The following is a 15,561-nucleotide window of genomic DNA, read 5'->3' as shown; positions in this document are numbered from 1 at the left end:
TCCAATCAAATTAGGGTCATACATACAGAAGATGTCAGGAGAGATACAATAGTGAGTGTCTACAGCCGTAAAACATAGTGGCAGCTGTGTCATGGTTTCAGACTGCATTTGAACCAGTCTGTTGGGGAGAAAAGTACCATCAGATTATAATCTATTTCAGTACCATCTGGAAATCATCTGATTGCCAACCGCTTCAATTTTTAGTACAACAATGATCCCCAAACAGTGCCAATACAATAAAAGCAATGCAACACCATCAACCATTGATGGGCCTCCTTAGAGCCCAGATTATTATAGCAGACAAAGAACAGAATAAAAGCCAACACCCAAAGAAGAGCTCCTTCCAGAAGTGTGGAGAACTATTCCAAAAGAAATCACGAGGAGAACTCAGAATGTGTTGAAGAATAAAGCTGGTCATATTTTTGTAGCAAAGTCAGAAATGAGTTTTTCCTAGATGATTACTACACCACATGTTGAACGTTAAATCAGAGAATCAGAAGTGATGGTAAGTTGCAGTCATGCAAGCAGCAGTTATACTTAATGATACATATTGCAACAAATCCACTGGACTAGAATCACTGTTTAACACAGGTTTATATTTTATTTAAAACAGTCATTGTAGAATGCACTCTGTCCTCCATCCACATGAGAACATTTACTCTGCTAATACTGTACGTTGTGACATCTAGGGGGTATATTATTTCCTTGTCTTACAAATGACATTCATCCAAACAAACAAAAATAGTTTTTGTGGAAAAAACCCACAAAGCTACAGAAACATTAACTCTCACGTCAACTACAAAACAATGTCAATCCCCTTTTGTTACTGCAGTTTTAACTTATACTAATAGTCACAATGGCTAAAGGCACAAAGTAACTGTACATATAGTATTTCTGAAATACTTTGGCTTAACTGAATACGAGACTTTTGGTCTGTAACGCAGTAACAGTGACAGTGGATACAGGGTGCAAACTGTGCCAAGAGGCAATTCACAACTACATTCTTACCTGAACCATCTTGAAAAACAAATAAGAAAACTACAGCAGACTTGGCATATTGCACATTGTGTACTGTGATTCAAAGTGCTGCACCAATCTCATCAAGACTCTTCAAATTAAAAACAAGATTTTTTTCTTTTCTTTTTTCCTCCCTCTTCGTCTTGTTCTGATCCGGTGAAATCGATGGCAGTATCTTAACTCTACCTCTTCCAAAATGACTAAACCTTGGAAATCCATCATCTGTCAAAGCACGGAGCAGCGCAAGTATAGTGCATGCTGACTTGGAATGCCCTGTTGGGAATGTTAGACTTTGGGTCCAGCGACGTGGAGATGGTTTGGGTGTTGATGCTCTGGGGGCCGTTGGCAGTGGAGTGGCTGAGGTAGGAGGCAGGCAGGTGGTTAGGGGCTGTGACTGGCTGTGGAGCTTGCTGGGGGTACTGCGCATTTGTTCGGTTGAGGTACTGAGCTGAGGTGTGGTAAGCTGTCTGACCCTGCTGCTGCTGCTGGTTGGGCTGCTGACACTTTTGCTTGTTGGCCTCTTTGACGTCACTGTCATGTGCACTGTGGAAAGAAGGGGCAAAGAGTTGCACTGTTGATTAGCAAAAAGAGTCAATGCTGCACACCGAGTGCTGATGTAAATCTCTTGTATGTGTAAGGTGTGTGCTTCTGTTGTGCTTTGGCTTCTTTTGTTCTGCTGTGCCATTGTGAGGCATCAGTGTCAAAACACTCAAACCTGAAACGCAGCACCTAACTGTCCCAAGTCATTTTAATCAACCGTGTTGAGCGTTCACTTTCATATTCAGCACATATACAAGTCAACTTTGTGCAAGGTTATTGTTAGATACGCACATGAGTAGTTTCTCTGTACACGGGATTAGGTTCTCCCATGCGTAGCCTGTGAGGCGCTGCAGTCGCGGTGGCCATGTAGGTGACAGGTGAAGGATCAGGCGTGAGGCGGCCACACACGCAGCAGCCACCAGTGAAGGTGCAAAACACAAAAAGACATGATCTGAGGAGAAAAAAAAAAAAAAGCACCCCAGATTTAACACCCCAAAAACCCCAATCCTCATTTTTACATTTTTTTCTTCATGAAAACAGACATTATGTCCAAAATGAATTTAAAAACTGAGATCTGCTACAGTAGCTGCATTATGGCTTAACAGGAACTACACTAGTTTGCTAAACCATCGGGCATCGATGCTACTTTCACAGACATTTCAAAAGACAAACAGATAAAGACCTAAAATATCTGTGCTAAGCTAAATACTGCGATAGCCAGCATTTGCTAGCTTTAGCTATTGCTAGGACTGAATGTATTTTCTCAGTAACCCATTTATAACTTAAAATGCCAGACTGAAAATTTTAAATATACATAGAACCAACATGCTATAAAGTAAATTTCTTATTCAAATCATCTAAATTAGCATGTAGAATCTAATTATGATAGATAAGATAAAACTAGCTAAATTGTTGATAACGCTAGATAGCCTTAGAAAGTAGAATTTAGACTGCCATTACTGCAGCTGTTATACTGTATTATTTTAGGATTCAATTAATTTTAGAAGGATAAACACAAAGAACAGTTATTTTCTCACTAGTCATGAATGACAATTAAAGTACATCTTCTCTTTAAAAAACTGGCCAAGCAAACTCAAAGATCAACTTTTGTGGGTGGACACTGTTATTTTCCACTTACATTTCCTTATTAGTCTGAATGTGTAGGTATAAATGTTTTATTTAAAAAAAGCAGTTAGTGGAATTTTTTTTTAAAAAGGTAATATGGAAAGAAATGAGAAAGCAAACCTGTGATAAATAATTTAATTTAACTTTCCCTCAATGTTACAAGACAACATTAAAAAAAAAATGTTAACTTTAAGTTTGAGATTTTAGTGCTATAAAAATGTTTGATTCATGCTAAAATATTGATAAAACCTCAAAGTGTTTTTGCCCAAGCCTGCTAGGAGTACTGCACATTTGTCCAGTGTAGGTGCTGAGTTGGGGTGTGGTAAACAGTGGTAAATGTTTTTGAGCTGTTGTGGCTTGGGATGTGGCGTAATTGTTGGAATTGGTTCCAGACACACTGCACTGAATATTTTGGAAAATGCTGATGTACTGGGATTTTCACATGTGACCATCTCTAAGAGGCACCAGTAACTCAAATAACCACTTGATACAACGAAGGCATGCAGAAGAGCATCTGAATGCAGAACACATTGAAACTGGAAACAGATGGACTACAGCAGCAGAAGACCCCACCGGGTGCCACTCCTGCTAACTGAGAACAGGAAACCAAGGCGAAGACTGAGAAAACATTCCCTTGGTTTAATGACACTCACTTGTTGTTGCGGTGGTGATTTAATGGTGTTGCAGATATGTTCTTGGTGCAATTTGGTGCCCTTATTACTAATTTAGCATTGTTTTGCCTACCTGAGTACAGTTGCTGACTGTACCCATGCCTTTATGGCTGCTCCCAGCTGGAACAAAAGCACGTAACAAACTGGTTTCTTGGACACGACAGTGAATTTATGGTACTTATACGACCTCCACAGTCACCAGATCTAAGTGAATTAGAACACCTTAGGAATGTGGTGGAACAGGAGATTTGCACCATGGAGTAACACTGTGATGCTATCATATCAACATATCAACAACCAAAATCTCGGAGGATTGTTTTCAGCACCATGTTGAAAGCGCCATAAAGATTTGTGGCAGTTCTGAAGCCATATAATCCTACATATGAAACAATGTAGGAGTGAATTCACCAAAAAGGACTTTAAACTAAACTTCCACTAAAAAAAGAAGAAGAATAAACTCTTGCTTTAAAACGATGTAAAGTTATACATTGGTATTTACATGTTAAACCCTAATGTTTAAGGTTAGATATTTAATCTAACATCCTCTGCAATACAATATTTCAAAAATATTATTAGTAATTTGTTCTTTAATATCAGTTGAAATACCAGTGACGTCCCACTGATCATCAGCAATGATGATCAGTGCTGTTTGAGTATTAACAGACGGTGCAAAACTGATAATCAACGTTGATTCAATTTAATGTAGGTTGACAGACGAATAGTGATTTAACTGTTTCAACTACTGTTTGCTATCTGGATAGGCTCTGAGGAGCTTCTGATAACTGGAAAATCAACGTTATCAGCTCCACTAGAAACTGATAATACTGATAAGCAAGACTGCACTGCACAAATACATCCAAAATGCATGGTACCTTGCAAGGAAACCTCAAGAAAGTAATCCACATATTTGGCCATGTATAGTTTAGTCTTTTCCAGGCATGTCATAGGCCAGCCATCATGCAGATCACCCTCATGGACCGCAATAGAGAGGTAGTAGTCTGTAAAATGGGCCGACGTAGGGAGGTACAGGTTCCACTGGAAAGTTTCCAACAGGAGCAGCTCCATATGCAGTAAACCCTGCTTGGTCAGGACCAGGTTCATGGAGCTCATGCAACCCAGGTTGTTTAGTGTTTCCAGCTTTGGCACCCGGTCCTCCCTTTCCTCAAACTTACCTGTAAGCAAAGAACAATCACCCAATCTGTCACACCAGTGTGGACACTTACTAGTTAGATGTGTTGAAAAGTGAAGTCAGCTGCACACTTACTGGCCAGAAGAAGACACGAGAGCGAGACCATGTGAAGCTGCTGCACCGTGACGTCATAGCGGTCCATGAAGAGGTCCAGCAGGTAGACGGCCAGGTGCCTGGCCGTAGGACAGAGCCTGAAGCGGTTGCTGACAATGGCTATGAGGTCTGCGAAGTATCGCCTCAAATTGAGCTGAGGGGACTGACCTTTGAAGGAAGGTAACTTGAGCTCCTATGGGACAACGTGTTTTGAGATTTCAAAAAGACACATCTTTCATTGTAACTGAACTAGACTTTAGGTTTATTCTGCTGTAGTCCTATGAGATTACTCAAGCAGCAAGCAATTTAAAGCGAGCAAAGACAAGTTCATGCCTATTAAAATAAGGAATCAATATCGTTTTCAAGAGTAACTCAGATTTCACTATTTACAGTTTTGCACTGCTATTTCAACATCAAAATGTAAAACAGCACGACAGAAGAAGTTACTGATGAATGTGAAGGATGACACTACAGGTAACCTTTCTCATAGTTTTTGCATCATTTTTAGCAGCCACCACATAAATGACCCGGTGTGACTCACTTTGTATCGCAGCGCCTGGTATATATCTGCAGCAAGTTGTCCTTTCCACCATTGGTCCTCCAGCTCCATTTAATACAGTGCTTTGGAAACCTGGCAAAGACAAAACATTGGAATGGCAGTTAATCAACTAAAACGTGTCTCAGAAAGAGCACAGGAAAAAAAAAAAGCCGCACAATGACACTAAATCTCCAAACACACAGCCATGTCACTTTTCACGATAGCGGATCAGAAGTGGGAACAGTGAAGTCAATCATCTTTCTCTTCTTTTTCTGAGGTGAGAATGTGAAAAGAAACGCGACTCCTGTCTAACCCGAAGCGGAGACTCACCCAGAGAGCACATGTAGTGAAATATTACGGGCAGTTTCACTGAAGAAAACTTCAATTCAAACTAGCCAAACAAGCTCTGCTCGCACTCATTGTTGTAGCTGCTGAGAGTCGGCAACACGAGTCCAAACACTACTGGTGCGTTCAAGTGCTGTTCGAAAAGTTGCGACCCCTCGTGAACAACCAACCGAAAGACAGCCGGGAAAACTGGAGGTGAAATATTACAACCACTACACTACAACCAACCTAGTAGCCGATAAAGTGCAACAGATGTTTTCAATTGAAAGATGTGCATTGTAAAACATTTTGGTGCAACATCTAGCTGTTTAACACAGTTTACCTGTTAGATTTTGTTTTTGATTATCACTTGAAAGCATCATTCCATTGTCTTTACAAGTACTGCACAGGTTGCAACCAATTACAGATAAGCAACAACTGTCAACATCCAATCACTGCAAAGTCTGCTTAGCTGCTTTCCTATTGCAGCCAATGATCAATGAATGGGAATGGCAACATCTAATTTGTGCCCACATCCCAATATTGCAGTTCCTATAGGCTATCTATATTGAATTGTAAAATGTTAAAACGGGCCAAACACAGAAAGCTGGTAAAAGAACAGTTTTCTAGCAGTTTCATTTTTTGTACTGCCCACATTTTCAGATAAACAATAAAGATGCATGGGAAGTGATTAGCTCATCATGCATTGCTTTGAAGCTGACAGCTGGTCCAGCTTGCCAACAGCCAAAAAAGGCAGGTGCTTGGGGCCCAACACCAGAAGAGGTCCCCCAAGTGCTGACAAACTTTAACCTACAGCAGTGGCAACCAGTGCCCTTGAATTAAAAGCAAACAAAAACAAAATTGCAGAGACAGTCAAAGAGACTTGACCTCTTTAGGGGGGCCTGATGTGACTCCACTGACTCCCACTGCAAGCTGGTCACAAGGCAAGAGAGGTAACTGCTTGGTGGGCCATACTAGCGGGGTCTGGTTTACCCTACAGCATGGTGACACTGAAAGTTTGCAATTATACTCAGCACATTGGTCGTGTTGTGCACAAGCAGTGACGTCGCCACAACTCTTTACCATTTATATCAGTGCTGGAGCATGAGCACTCTGCAGTATTCTCCTGAACGATAGGTCTTGGCACAAAAACTCTACTTAAGTACTGGTATAAAAGAGGGGAAGAAGTTAAACTACCCTAACAACAACAGCAGAAGACACTTCACAAATGAAGAGTAGTTAAACAATGAAGAAAAAAGGGAAGGTGGAGAAAACCGGCAAGACAGTTGTGAGTGGAGATAATGAACATAATGATGGTTAAATATAATGTGAAATAATTAATGCTGCTAGTCTAGCCTGAACAGTAGGGAGAGACACTTGAATAAAGTCAATTTTTGCCTAGGACCCCTACAGATTCTAGCATCACCACTGTTTACTGTCAGGTCATAAGTCCATCAGTAGTATCCTGTGTCATTTACAGCAGCTTCAGTTGCTCACAAGTTGTTTGAGAACCCACCCACTTCTTGTCACTAACCTTTTTCTTATTCGTGTTCTCATAAATGTTTGACATGGGTTTACTTTTTCTGTTCTCAATTATTATATTATATTATATTATATTATATTATATTATATTATATTATATTATATTATATTATATTATATTATATTATATTAGTTTTAGAGAAACTCATATGTCTTGTTTGTCTTGCTGTCTCACAGTAGTGCTGAGTCACTGTAACCATTCCTTCTAACCAGGTTGTTGGTTTCTAGGCTAGATGATACTGGTTTGTTCCTTTCTCTTATGAAAGTGAAAATATCAAGTGAAAGTAAAAACTAAAATAGTGGGCCAATCCATCAGTGCAGCACATTCAATGAATGAAATATGGTGAAAATCTACTAAAAAGAAAATGCTCATTGAATTTACATGTGCGTCACGTGTGTTTGTGTACACAGCTGTGATAACAAATGTGAAAGTGATTCTTTTCTTTGTGGCTACATTTACCTAACTGAGTTTTATCTACTCCCAGGAGAGTGTGATGACCTTTAAAACTTACAATAGAAGAATAATTGTTTTTCCAATATGCATGTAAAAAAAATCCCTGTGCAGGCAAAGTAATTCAATCAGTCACTTTTTGTAATGCAACTCCAAAATGGGTCAGTTTGTCCCAGAGGCACAGGACCATTTAATTTAACTCAAATAGGTTAAAGTAACATCTGTTCCTCTATAACTTCAAGAGCAAGGGGAATTCTATGTAATGCACTTTTCCAGATTTTCCAGGTTAGCAGAAGAACCCATTTTAGTGATGATGGTGAGGGAAATTGATTTGATATATGTAAATGAGTGCATTCGGGAAGCAGTGCAGATTTTTAGCTGGGGCTACAGAGGAATGTTGACTATTTTGAGCCACCAATGCTGGGGACAAGTTTTATCAGGTGACAAAGGAAGATCAAAGAAGGGTCGACTCCCTGGTGGCTTCCCAGGGGCTGTGATAAGGATGCCGGTACGACTGACTGAGCCACACCTAGTCCTTATCTTGCAACAATGGATCAGTAACTTGAAGATAACATTTTAAAGGTTAACATTAACATCACTTAAGACAACCTTTTTATTTTTTAAATATTGTCTGGCGCATAACAACTTTACATTTTACAAGAAAACACCACACTGCTTCCGTGATGCATTTAAATAATGGAAAGAGCAGTCTGGGAGTGTGGCTGCATGCAGGGGGTGAGGGTTAAGAGGATTGGTAATGCTAACCACTCTATGGTAGATATTGCTGAGGCGGTGGGAAGCCGTCTTTATAAAGGACTGAAACTGTCTGTCGGCGGAAACGAATGGTGTCCTGGGTGGAGGGAGCCAGTGGCTTTTTTCTTCTTCTTCTTTGTTGTGTCATGCAGCTCCTACTTGGAGTGCAGCTGACAGCTATTGTCCGGCTCAGTAGTGTGACCAAGCCACTGCAGAGTCATTCAAAAAGCACATGGAGAGAAATGGCAGATGATGTAAACAACCTTTAAGTTACTGATCCTATTTAAGGTTAGCATCATAAAGCTGTTTACTTCCTGGCATTGGTGTCTCAAAATAGGCAACATTCCTCTGGAGACCCAGCTAAAATCTGCAATGCTGCCCAGATGCATTCATTTAAACTCTGTTAGGGGGGCATTGTTCTGACAACTTTAAAATCTAAAAGTGATTTTTGTAAACTAATCATAAAGGACAGATGGCACAGTTTGTAATTAAAAATCCATGGATAGGGTCATGTCGGTGGTTTAGAAAGTGTGGGTCAGCTCTGAAGAGTCAGCATTCTACTGTCTCATACTTTTAATACTTAAAAAGTCAGTCAGTAAAAGATGGCATACTAATTTGTACCTACACGAAGTCACTTATTAAAATCCCTATAGTGATTATGTCCATTTACAATTCAAATTAGAGAGTCTTATTAAAGATTGCCGAAAGGTCACAAGTGCGAATGAATCTACAGCCCATTAAGTAGCTGCAATAAAGGGTGTCACATTTGCTCCACTCCAGGCCCAGTGGTCAAATTTTATAGCTGCTATTGAACTATACGAAGCCCTTCACTGTGTGTTAATTAAATTTGTGAAGTGCTCCACAAACCCAAAGGATATAGCAGGCAGAGTAGAGGCAACCTAAACTTTCACTTCTTCAGTGTTTTGCAGTATTATAGACTGCATTCAACGCTGTACCTGCCTGGAATAACAAATACAAACATATCCCTGCTTGAGTCTGACTGAGGCTATCACCAGTTCAGATCTTTTTGTGTTGATTGACTACCACAGGGTTTTACTTCTTATACAAAACAAAACCGAAAGAAACAAAACCATCAGATTATACTTACATTGTGTAACATTCATTGATTTTTTTTCAGTCACTGTTAATTGTATACACAGCACTTCATAGACATATAGACTGTCTACTGGATACTCAGTAGAAGTTAAAATCATGAATGAATCAATAATTATGATCCAGTAACACACTATATATGATCGAAGAGACCTAAATACTTAAATAAAAAATATAAAGACACAAATTTCCTACATAGTTTTTATTTTTGTAATAATCCTCACCTTGCTTTTGCTCCATCCAAAAAAATTGATGTAGCCATCAATCAATAATTCTTAAAGTCCCATTTTAAAGACTTGAGTTGAGCATTTTCACAATTACCAACTTTCTATGTTGAAACTGGATGTGAGGAACAAGGTGTGGATGCGACTGTGAAATTGAGGACATTGCATAACTGTTGTCTAACAACGTGTGGCTGTCGAATCATTCTAAAAATGCACAAAATAAAGTTCATTGTATTTTCACTGTATTTGACACAGTATCCAAAACCAAGAGCAATGCCCAAATTTTTCATTTTTTTGTTTCAAAAAGAAACATAAATGCAAAAGTTGGCAGCACACTTTGGGGGCAGAAATGTAAACAATCTTTAAAACTGAAATTTTGCTGTGAGTAGCCTGGGATTATTCCTCAATTCCCAGGGTGTCCTTGGTTTGAGTGATGTAAATGTCTTCATTGGATGGTGAGCGTGAAGGTGTGTGGAGATTAGGTTTTTTGTGACCATGTGGACCAATCTGTGAAGGTCCTATTTGGGGGCAGTTTAACAATTTGCTTCACTTTAATCCACTCCTGTAGAAAAATAACTCTAGAAATGTTCATGTTGGAAAGGACACGAACAGCTTCCTTAGAAGTTTACATTCACATAGAAACATATTGTATGAAAGCTCATAATAACATTTAAGACTACTCAGTGGAATTGTTACCGTCATACAAAAGCCAGCATGCGAGCTGTGGGCTGCAGTAGTTAGCCGCGACCAGTTAATGTTGTTATTATTATTTTGCAAACAATTTTGGAAAATACGTGTTTTCATGTACGCCTTGTTATATTTCCACTATTTTCGGTTTTCTAGTCTTCTGCTAGCAGAAGTTTTTTTTTTTTTTAAACTACGCTACGTGGGCACACTGAGAGCTGTTTTCCCCATTAAATCAGCTCGGCGTCTGTGCTTAGCTGTAGGCCCGGGACAGGACGGAGGCACCCGGCTAAAGGCTAAAAGCAGCTCAGAGGCTGTAATCCCCGGATGAAAAACCATCATGGCTGCCACTCGCTGAGCTGTCAAGCTCTCCACAAAAGAAAAGGTAAAAAAAAGAAAAAAAAAGAAAAAAATTCAGAGACTACTAGTTAAACAGCTACGGCTTTATTAATGATTTATTCAACCGCTCGGGTCTTGGTGCAGTAAAAAGTCGACGCGAGATGAATAAACGGATGCGGTGTAACTTTGTTGGCACGCTTTGTATCCCTCAAGTTATTCCGTCTTTGTAAGCTCTTCTGCGTCACGTTAATTCAAATCAGTTAAACGCCGCCTCAGTTTTAACAGTTAGCTTGGTCACCAAATTAAAAACACTCCTGTTTGTGCGATAGTGGAGAGACTCGGGTGCTACGGTTTTGTCTAACTTTATTCCCGAGGCGGTCGTTGTCTCTCTACAAAGCGAGTCTTGTCACTTTGTTGTGGTCAAGTCAAACTGCACAATGGCCGCGCAGCACCCCTCTGTTTAATCTGCTAAAAAGTGCTAGCTCAGTCTATTCTTGTTTATGTGCGTCATTTATTTAATTTTTTGAGTCGAGAGGGATGTTTTTAGCTGCATCGCTTAGCATAGCACATATATGCTGGGTTTATGCAGCGCATGAAAGTTCATAAATGGAGCAGGTGGGTTTCCTGCACCTGGTAGTCGCAAATAGTTTATTATTATTGTACCATATGTGTAATTTTACATCCAGGTAGACACAGTTTGAACCATGGCCAGCAACAGGTGGACTTGTATTAAATTAGGATGCAGAGCAGGACAGTGAATGCAGCAGCTGTAAAATGATGAAGCACAGAGAATAAAGTACAGTATGACCAAATTGCTTGTGTTTTTCTGCACTTTCAGAAATCTGGAAAAAAACAAAATAAAACCATGGATTCGGTGGGTATCTGCACAGCTACATCTGCAGGAGATAATAAACAGCGTACCAACAATAAGAACAGAGACCGCCACAAACAGCTCCACCTCAGGAAGAATGCTGTTCAGCCCCTAGCTATGCAAAATGAAGATAAGCGTGGACCAAAAAAGATATCAGAGGAGTGGGAGCAGAGCACAGTGCGGCCTTCATCAAAGAAGCCCTCGCAGGAAGTGCCGCAAAGCCAGTGCGGGACAAATAACCATGGGAATGCGCTCCGGTTCACCTGCTCTCAGTGCAGTGACAATTTGGAATATGTTCCCAAAGACTTAATGAGACACTTTGAGGAAAAACACAGAGGGATTGCCCCATTTTTTTCCTGTCATGTATGTAGTTTTAGCACAGACAAGTTCTCCTATCTTCAGGTCCACCTATTAAGCCACAAAGACACTTTTTCTAGCTGCAGCATATGCAATGATGACATTAGACGCACATGGCCTGAATTCAGTGCTCACCTGACTGCGTATCACTGCCCAAACGGCAAATACTCATGTGAAATGTGCCAGAAATTCTCCACAGGTGATGTTAGAGTATTTTTAGAGCATGTGTACATACATAATTTGGACCTGGAAGGAGCCGATGATCTGTTGGTGCAAACAAAGGACGTGAATCAGCTATCAACTACTCAAAGGTTACACTGTCATCTCTGTGGCTTTGAGGCATCTCAGAAATGGTTGATAACTAAGCACATTAAGACTGCCCATATGTGCCAGAATGGCAACCAGAAGAAAAAAAGGAAGGCGGTTCATTCTCTAGCAATACAACCAAATGATACAATCCCCAATGTGAAGCCCAGAACAAGAAGTGCAGTTAGGGAAATGCGCTGGTTGACGCCGGACTGCCTTTCTCTGCCCGGGAAAGAATTCTTGGATAAATACTGCCATCTGTCAGATCCACAAACGACACTAGAGGAGACTCAAAAGTTTCTGATGAAATCTGTTGCAGGAGAAACCGGTGACCAGAAATGGACCAAGGCCCTGAAAACTGTTCTGTCAAACATCCCGCAAGATATAAATCTTCTCCCCATGCAGGAGAACAGCATCGTGTCATCAGATCTTACTGTTCTGACGCTGAAGAACAAGATAACTGTAGCTCAGAACGGTGCTGCTTACGGCAAAAGGTTGAAAACGGTGGCATCATCAGATAAGGAAGCTGAAAGTGCTGCTGGCGATGCTCAGTGCGTGGTCAACCAAAATGGATGTCACTCGACTTTGAACGAGTGTGCTCCGTGTCTGCATGCTGAAAATAAACTACATAATGATGTCCCGGCATCAGCCCACACTGAGCCAACGGAGTGCACTCGCATCCAGGAAAACCGAGAGAATCAGGAACTAAAGATTGTTCAGGAAACTGAAGAGCATATTAAAAAGCTGGAGGGGCCTGTTTATGGTGATGGCAATCATGTTTCCAGTGATCTGAAGTTGACAAAGGAGGCTGAGGAGCAAATGCCCAAATATAAAGTCATGCCAAAAAATAAGAGAAAATGTCGACGGCGTAAAAGGAAGACCAGGTTTAAAAAAGCAAATAAAAGGTCACCAGAGCTGTCCTTAAAGATAGTATTGAAAAAAAATCCTGTGAAGGACAAGCAGTGGGTGTCACAAACTTCTTTGTCTCCATCAGAGGGCAGTGGCCAGCATGGACTGCAATATCCTCATACGGCAATGGAGGAGACTGTACAGATTGTCCAAACCGTGTGCCCATTAGAAGTACACCAGAAGAAATGGACCAAAGGTTCAGAGACTGAACTCTATGACCAATTTGAAGCCATTAGCTCAATTCAGCAATCAAAGCCAAAAGAGGACTTCACTCCAGGATGCACTGCAAAACCAACAAGTTCTAGAAATATGACTGCAAACACGCCAGATCTACGTGAAGGTTTGATTCCGGCACATCAAGAACTGGAGGGCGATGCAGAGAAGTTGCTGAACTTCATGGAAGTTGACAAGAGCATTTCAGCCCTTTGGATGAGTCCAACAAATCCAAAGGCTGGGTCAGTGACTGAAGCAAGCCTTGAGAATGTAGGGCTTGAGCCATCGCAGAATGGCAGTCGCTACCCTGAGTCGAATGATGAGATGAGTTCTGCTGCTGATGGAGTGACTCCTCAAACCAGCGCCCAGTCTTCCTCTATTTCCCAACCGGCTCTTCCAACACGAGGTAAAATTAGAATTTCTACTTTCTCTACATAAGATGTCTGAAGATTTCATTTCCAACGGCATTTTATTCCCAATATTTGAACTTTGAGTTGTAATTTTAAATATGCTGAGTGTTTTTTACTTTTTATTTTGCAGATAAGATGGGTTCCTGCTGTGGCCCATCTGCAAAGCTGAGTGATCGGAGCATTGAAGGGGTGAAATTTGGAGAAGTACCTGTAGACTCCTTCACAAACATCCTCAACAAAAACCATTCACCTGCTGGTAAAGCCATCCAAGAAGAGCCCTCATCAGCCCCTGGCTGTTGGTGGCAGCCCGTCCCAAAAGATCTGGAGAGGACCTTGAAGTTGGTAGCCTTAAATCCCTCTCAGCTGGTAAAGCGTCCAACAGGAGACCAGCCTGTTGTAGTGCTAAATCATCCCGATGCTGACATTCCTGAGGTGGCCAGGATCATGGAGGTTGTGAACAGGTACAGAGGAGATGTGCAGAAGGTCATACTGTCACGCAGGACTCTGAACGCGCTCTCGGCTTTGAGCAGCGAGCTCCCTGCGGCAGACGACCTAACGGAAGCCGCATGGAGCGGTAAAAACTCAGTGCAGGAAAGGTTCTCTTTGAAGTTCAAACTTCGCAGGTTGAGCAGGAAAAAGTACGAAATGGTGGGCGTGATGTCTCCCAGCAGAGACGTCGTGACGAAGTTTCGCTGCTGGTTTTGTGGCAGGGTCTTCACCAGTCAGGAAATGTGGCTGGCCCACCGGCAGCGGCACCTGATGGAGTGGAATAGGCCAAACTGCGAAAACTCTTAAATGTCACACACACTGGATTTAAAAAAACAAAACAACCCAAAGCAAACTTAAAATAGTCTGGAAAAAGGTGAATTTGCAATAAGAGAACGCAATAATGGAAACCATTTTTATTTTTACGTTTAAAAGGTTGTTGTTGTTTTTTTCTTCTTCTTTTCTTTGATAAGAATCAAGTCATGCTTCCTGGAGGGTTCACATTCTCAGGGTATTTTTACCTATTGTCTCTCCCAGTCTGAGTAGCTTGATGCACCTCTTTTTGGAGATGAGTGATTATTTGTAAAGCCACAAGGAAGTGGCGTTGATAATTTTGTTCTTTGTTTGTCTTATTGTCTACGCAATAGCTTTATTTAAGGTGACATAAGTACACTGTTGTATGAAATCTTTATAGAACACTGTAATATGTATATTTGCCATACCATCTGTTTTACGGATCAGTTTATGTACGGGTAGGCTATACAGTGTGGTAGCTGTAATATTTATGTTTTTTGGAATGGGTCACAGGGACCCACAAGTTACTCAGATAAACCAAAACTGTGTGTTTAAAACAAAAAAACAAAAAAACCAAAACCCCAATAAGCTGTTTTATGAAACATTTATTTATGATACTTCGGTTTAGCCTTTATGTGCTTCCTATATGCGTTTCCTCCCCAGGCCATTAGCAAAATAAGTGTATTTGCTTTTTTTTTTTCCCCTTTTGTGTAAACTCCAAATTATGTTCCAATATAGTATTAACTGCAAGAGAATATTTTGATGCATTTGTTCATGCAGTGGGAGCTAATACACTGAGGACTACTTTCAAAACATACCTGTGTTGTCATGTTCAGTGACAAATTGAGTTCTTAAAAAAAAAAAATCAAACCTAGATTTTTGAACTTAAATAGGCCTCGATGATCTGATCATGATTTTTATTTAATTAAATTTTTTTTTGGTCCTCCGTGCATTTCCTCTGTTTGACTTGAAATGATGATAATCTTATCCTTTGATTGCACTATGAAAGCAGGATATACATTTCCCGTTACCTCACCTTATCAGGCCGAAGCCTATGACAATCTCAACCGGTGTCCTACTGTGGCTCGACATTTCCTCGTGCAGCCGTGATC

General features: G+C 40.6%; 2 protein-coding genes across 2 annotated transcripts; one reads left to right on the top strand and one right to left on the bottom strand.

Annotated features, from left to right (window-relative positions):
* Positions 1 to 575: 575 nt before the first annotated feature.
* ccnj (cyclin J) lies at positions 576 to 5,698 on the bottom strand. The gene is made up of 6 exons (XM_026190141.2): positions 5,504 to 5,698; positions 5,177 to 5,266; positions 4,618 to 4,828; positions 4,226 to 4,525; positions 1,849 to 2,008; positions 576 to 1,560 (listed from the first exon to the last, which is right to left on the bottom strand). The coding sequence occupies exons 2-6, from the start codon at positions 5,243 to 5,245 to the stop codon at positions 1,236 to 1,238; spliced, it is 1,065 nt and encodes a 354-aa protein (XP_026045926.1). The 5' UTR covers positions 5,246 to 5,266; positions 5,504 to 5,698; the 3' UTR covers positions 576 to 1,235.
* A 4,811-nt stretch (positions 5,699 to 10,509) lies between these two features.
* On the top strand, positions 10,510 to 15,111 carry znf518a (zinc finger protein 518A). The gene is made up of 3 exons (XM_026190147.2): positions 10,510 to 10,649; positions 11,442 to 13,665; positions 13,800 to 15,111. Exons 2-3 carry the CDS (start codon positions 11,469 to 11,471, stop codon positions 14,462 to 14,464), a joined length of 2,862 nt encoding a protein of 953 aa, XP_026045932.1. The 5' UTR covers positions 10,510 to 10,649; positions 11,442 to 11,468; the 3' UTR covers positions 14,465 to 15,111.
* Positions 15,112 to 15,561: the final 450 nt, after the last annotated feature.

Source organism: Astatotilapia calliptera, chromosome 13 (assembly GCF_964374335.1).
Source record: "Astatotilapia calliptera chromosome 13, fAstCal68.1, whole genome shotgun sequence".
In the NCBI taxonomy this organism is placed as follows: domain Eukaryota; kingdom Metazoa; phylum Chordata; class Actinopteri; order Cichliformes; family Cichlidae; genus Astatotilapia; species Astatotilapia calliptera.
The sequence above is the reverse complement of the archived record's forward strand: the minus strand, read 5'-3'. Positions and strand labels throughout refer to the sequence as shown.

Bases quoted from the DNA above. Each gene is read 5' to 3' on its own strand.
- ccnj (XM_026190141.2), bottom strand. From the start codon at position 5,245: ATGGAGCTGGAGGACCAATGGTGGAAAGGACAACTTGCTGCAGATATA. The intron at 2,009-4,225 runs GTACCATGCATT...TTTTCTCCTCAG, and splicing joins TCTTGAGGTTTCCTTGCAAG to ATCATGTCTTTTTGTGTTTT. The intron at 1,561-1,848 runs GTGCGTATCTAA...TTCTTTCCACAG, and splicing joins TGTACAGAGAAACTACTCAT to TGCACATGACAGTGACGTCA.
- znf518a (XM_026190147.2), top strand. From the start codon at position 11,469: ATGGATTCGGTGGGTATCTGCACAGCTACATCTGCAGGAGATAATAAA. The intron at 13,666-13,799 runs GTAAAATTAGAA...TTTATTTTGCAG, and splicing joins ACCGGCTCTTCCAACACGAG to ATAAGATGGGTTCCTGCTGT.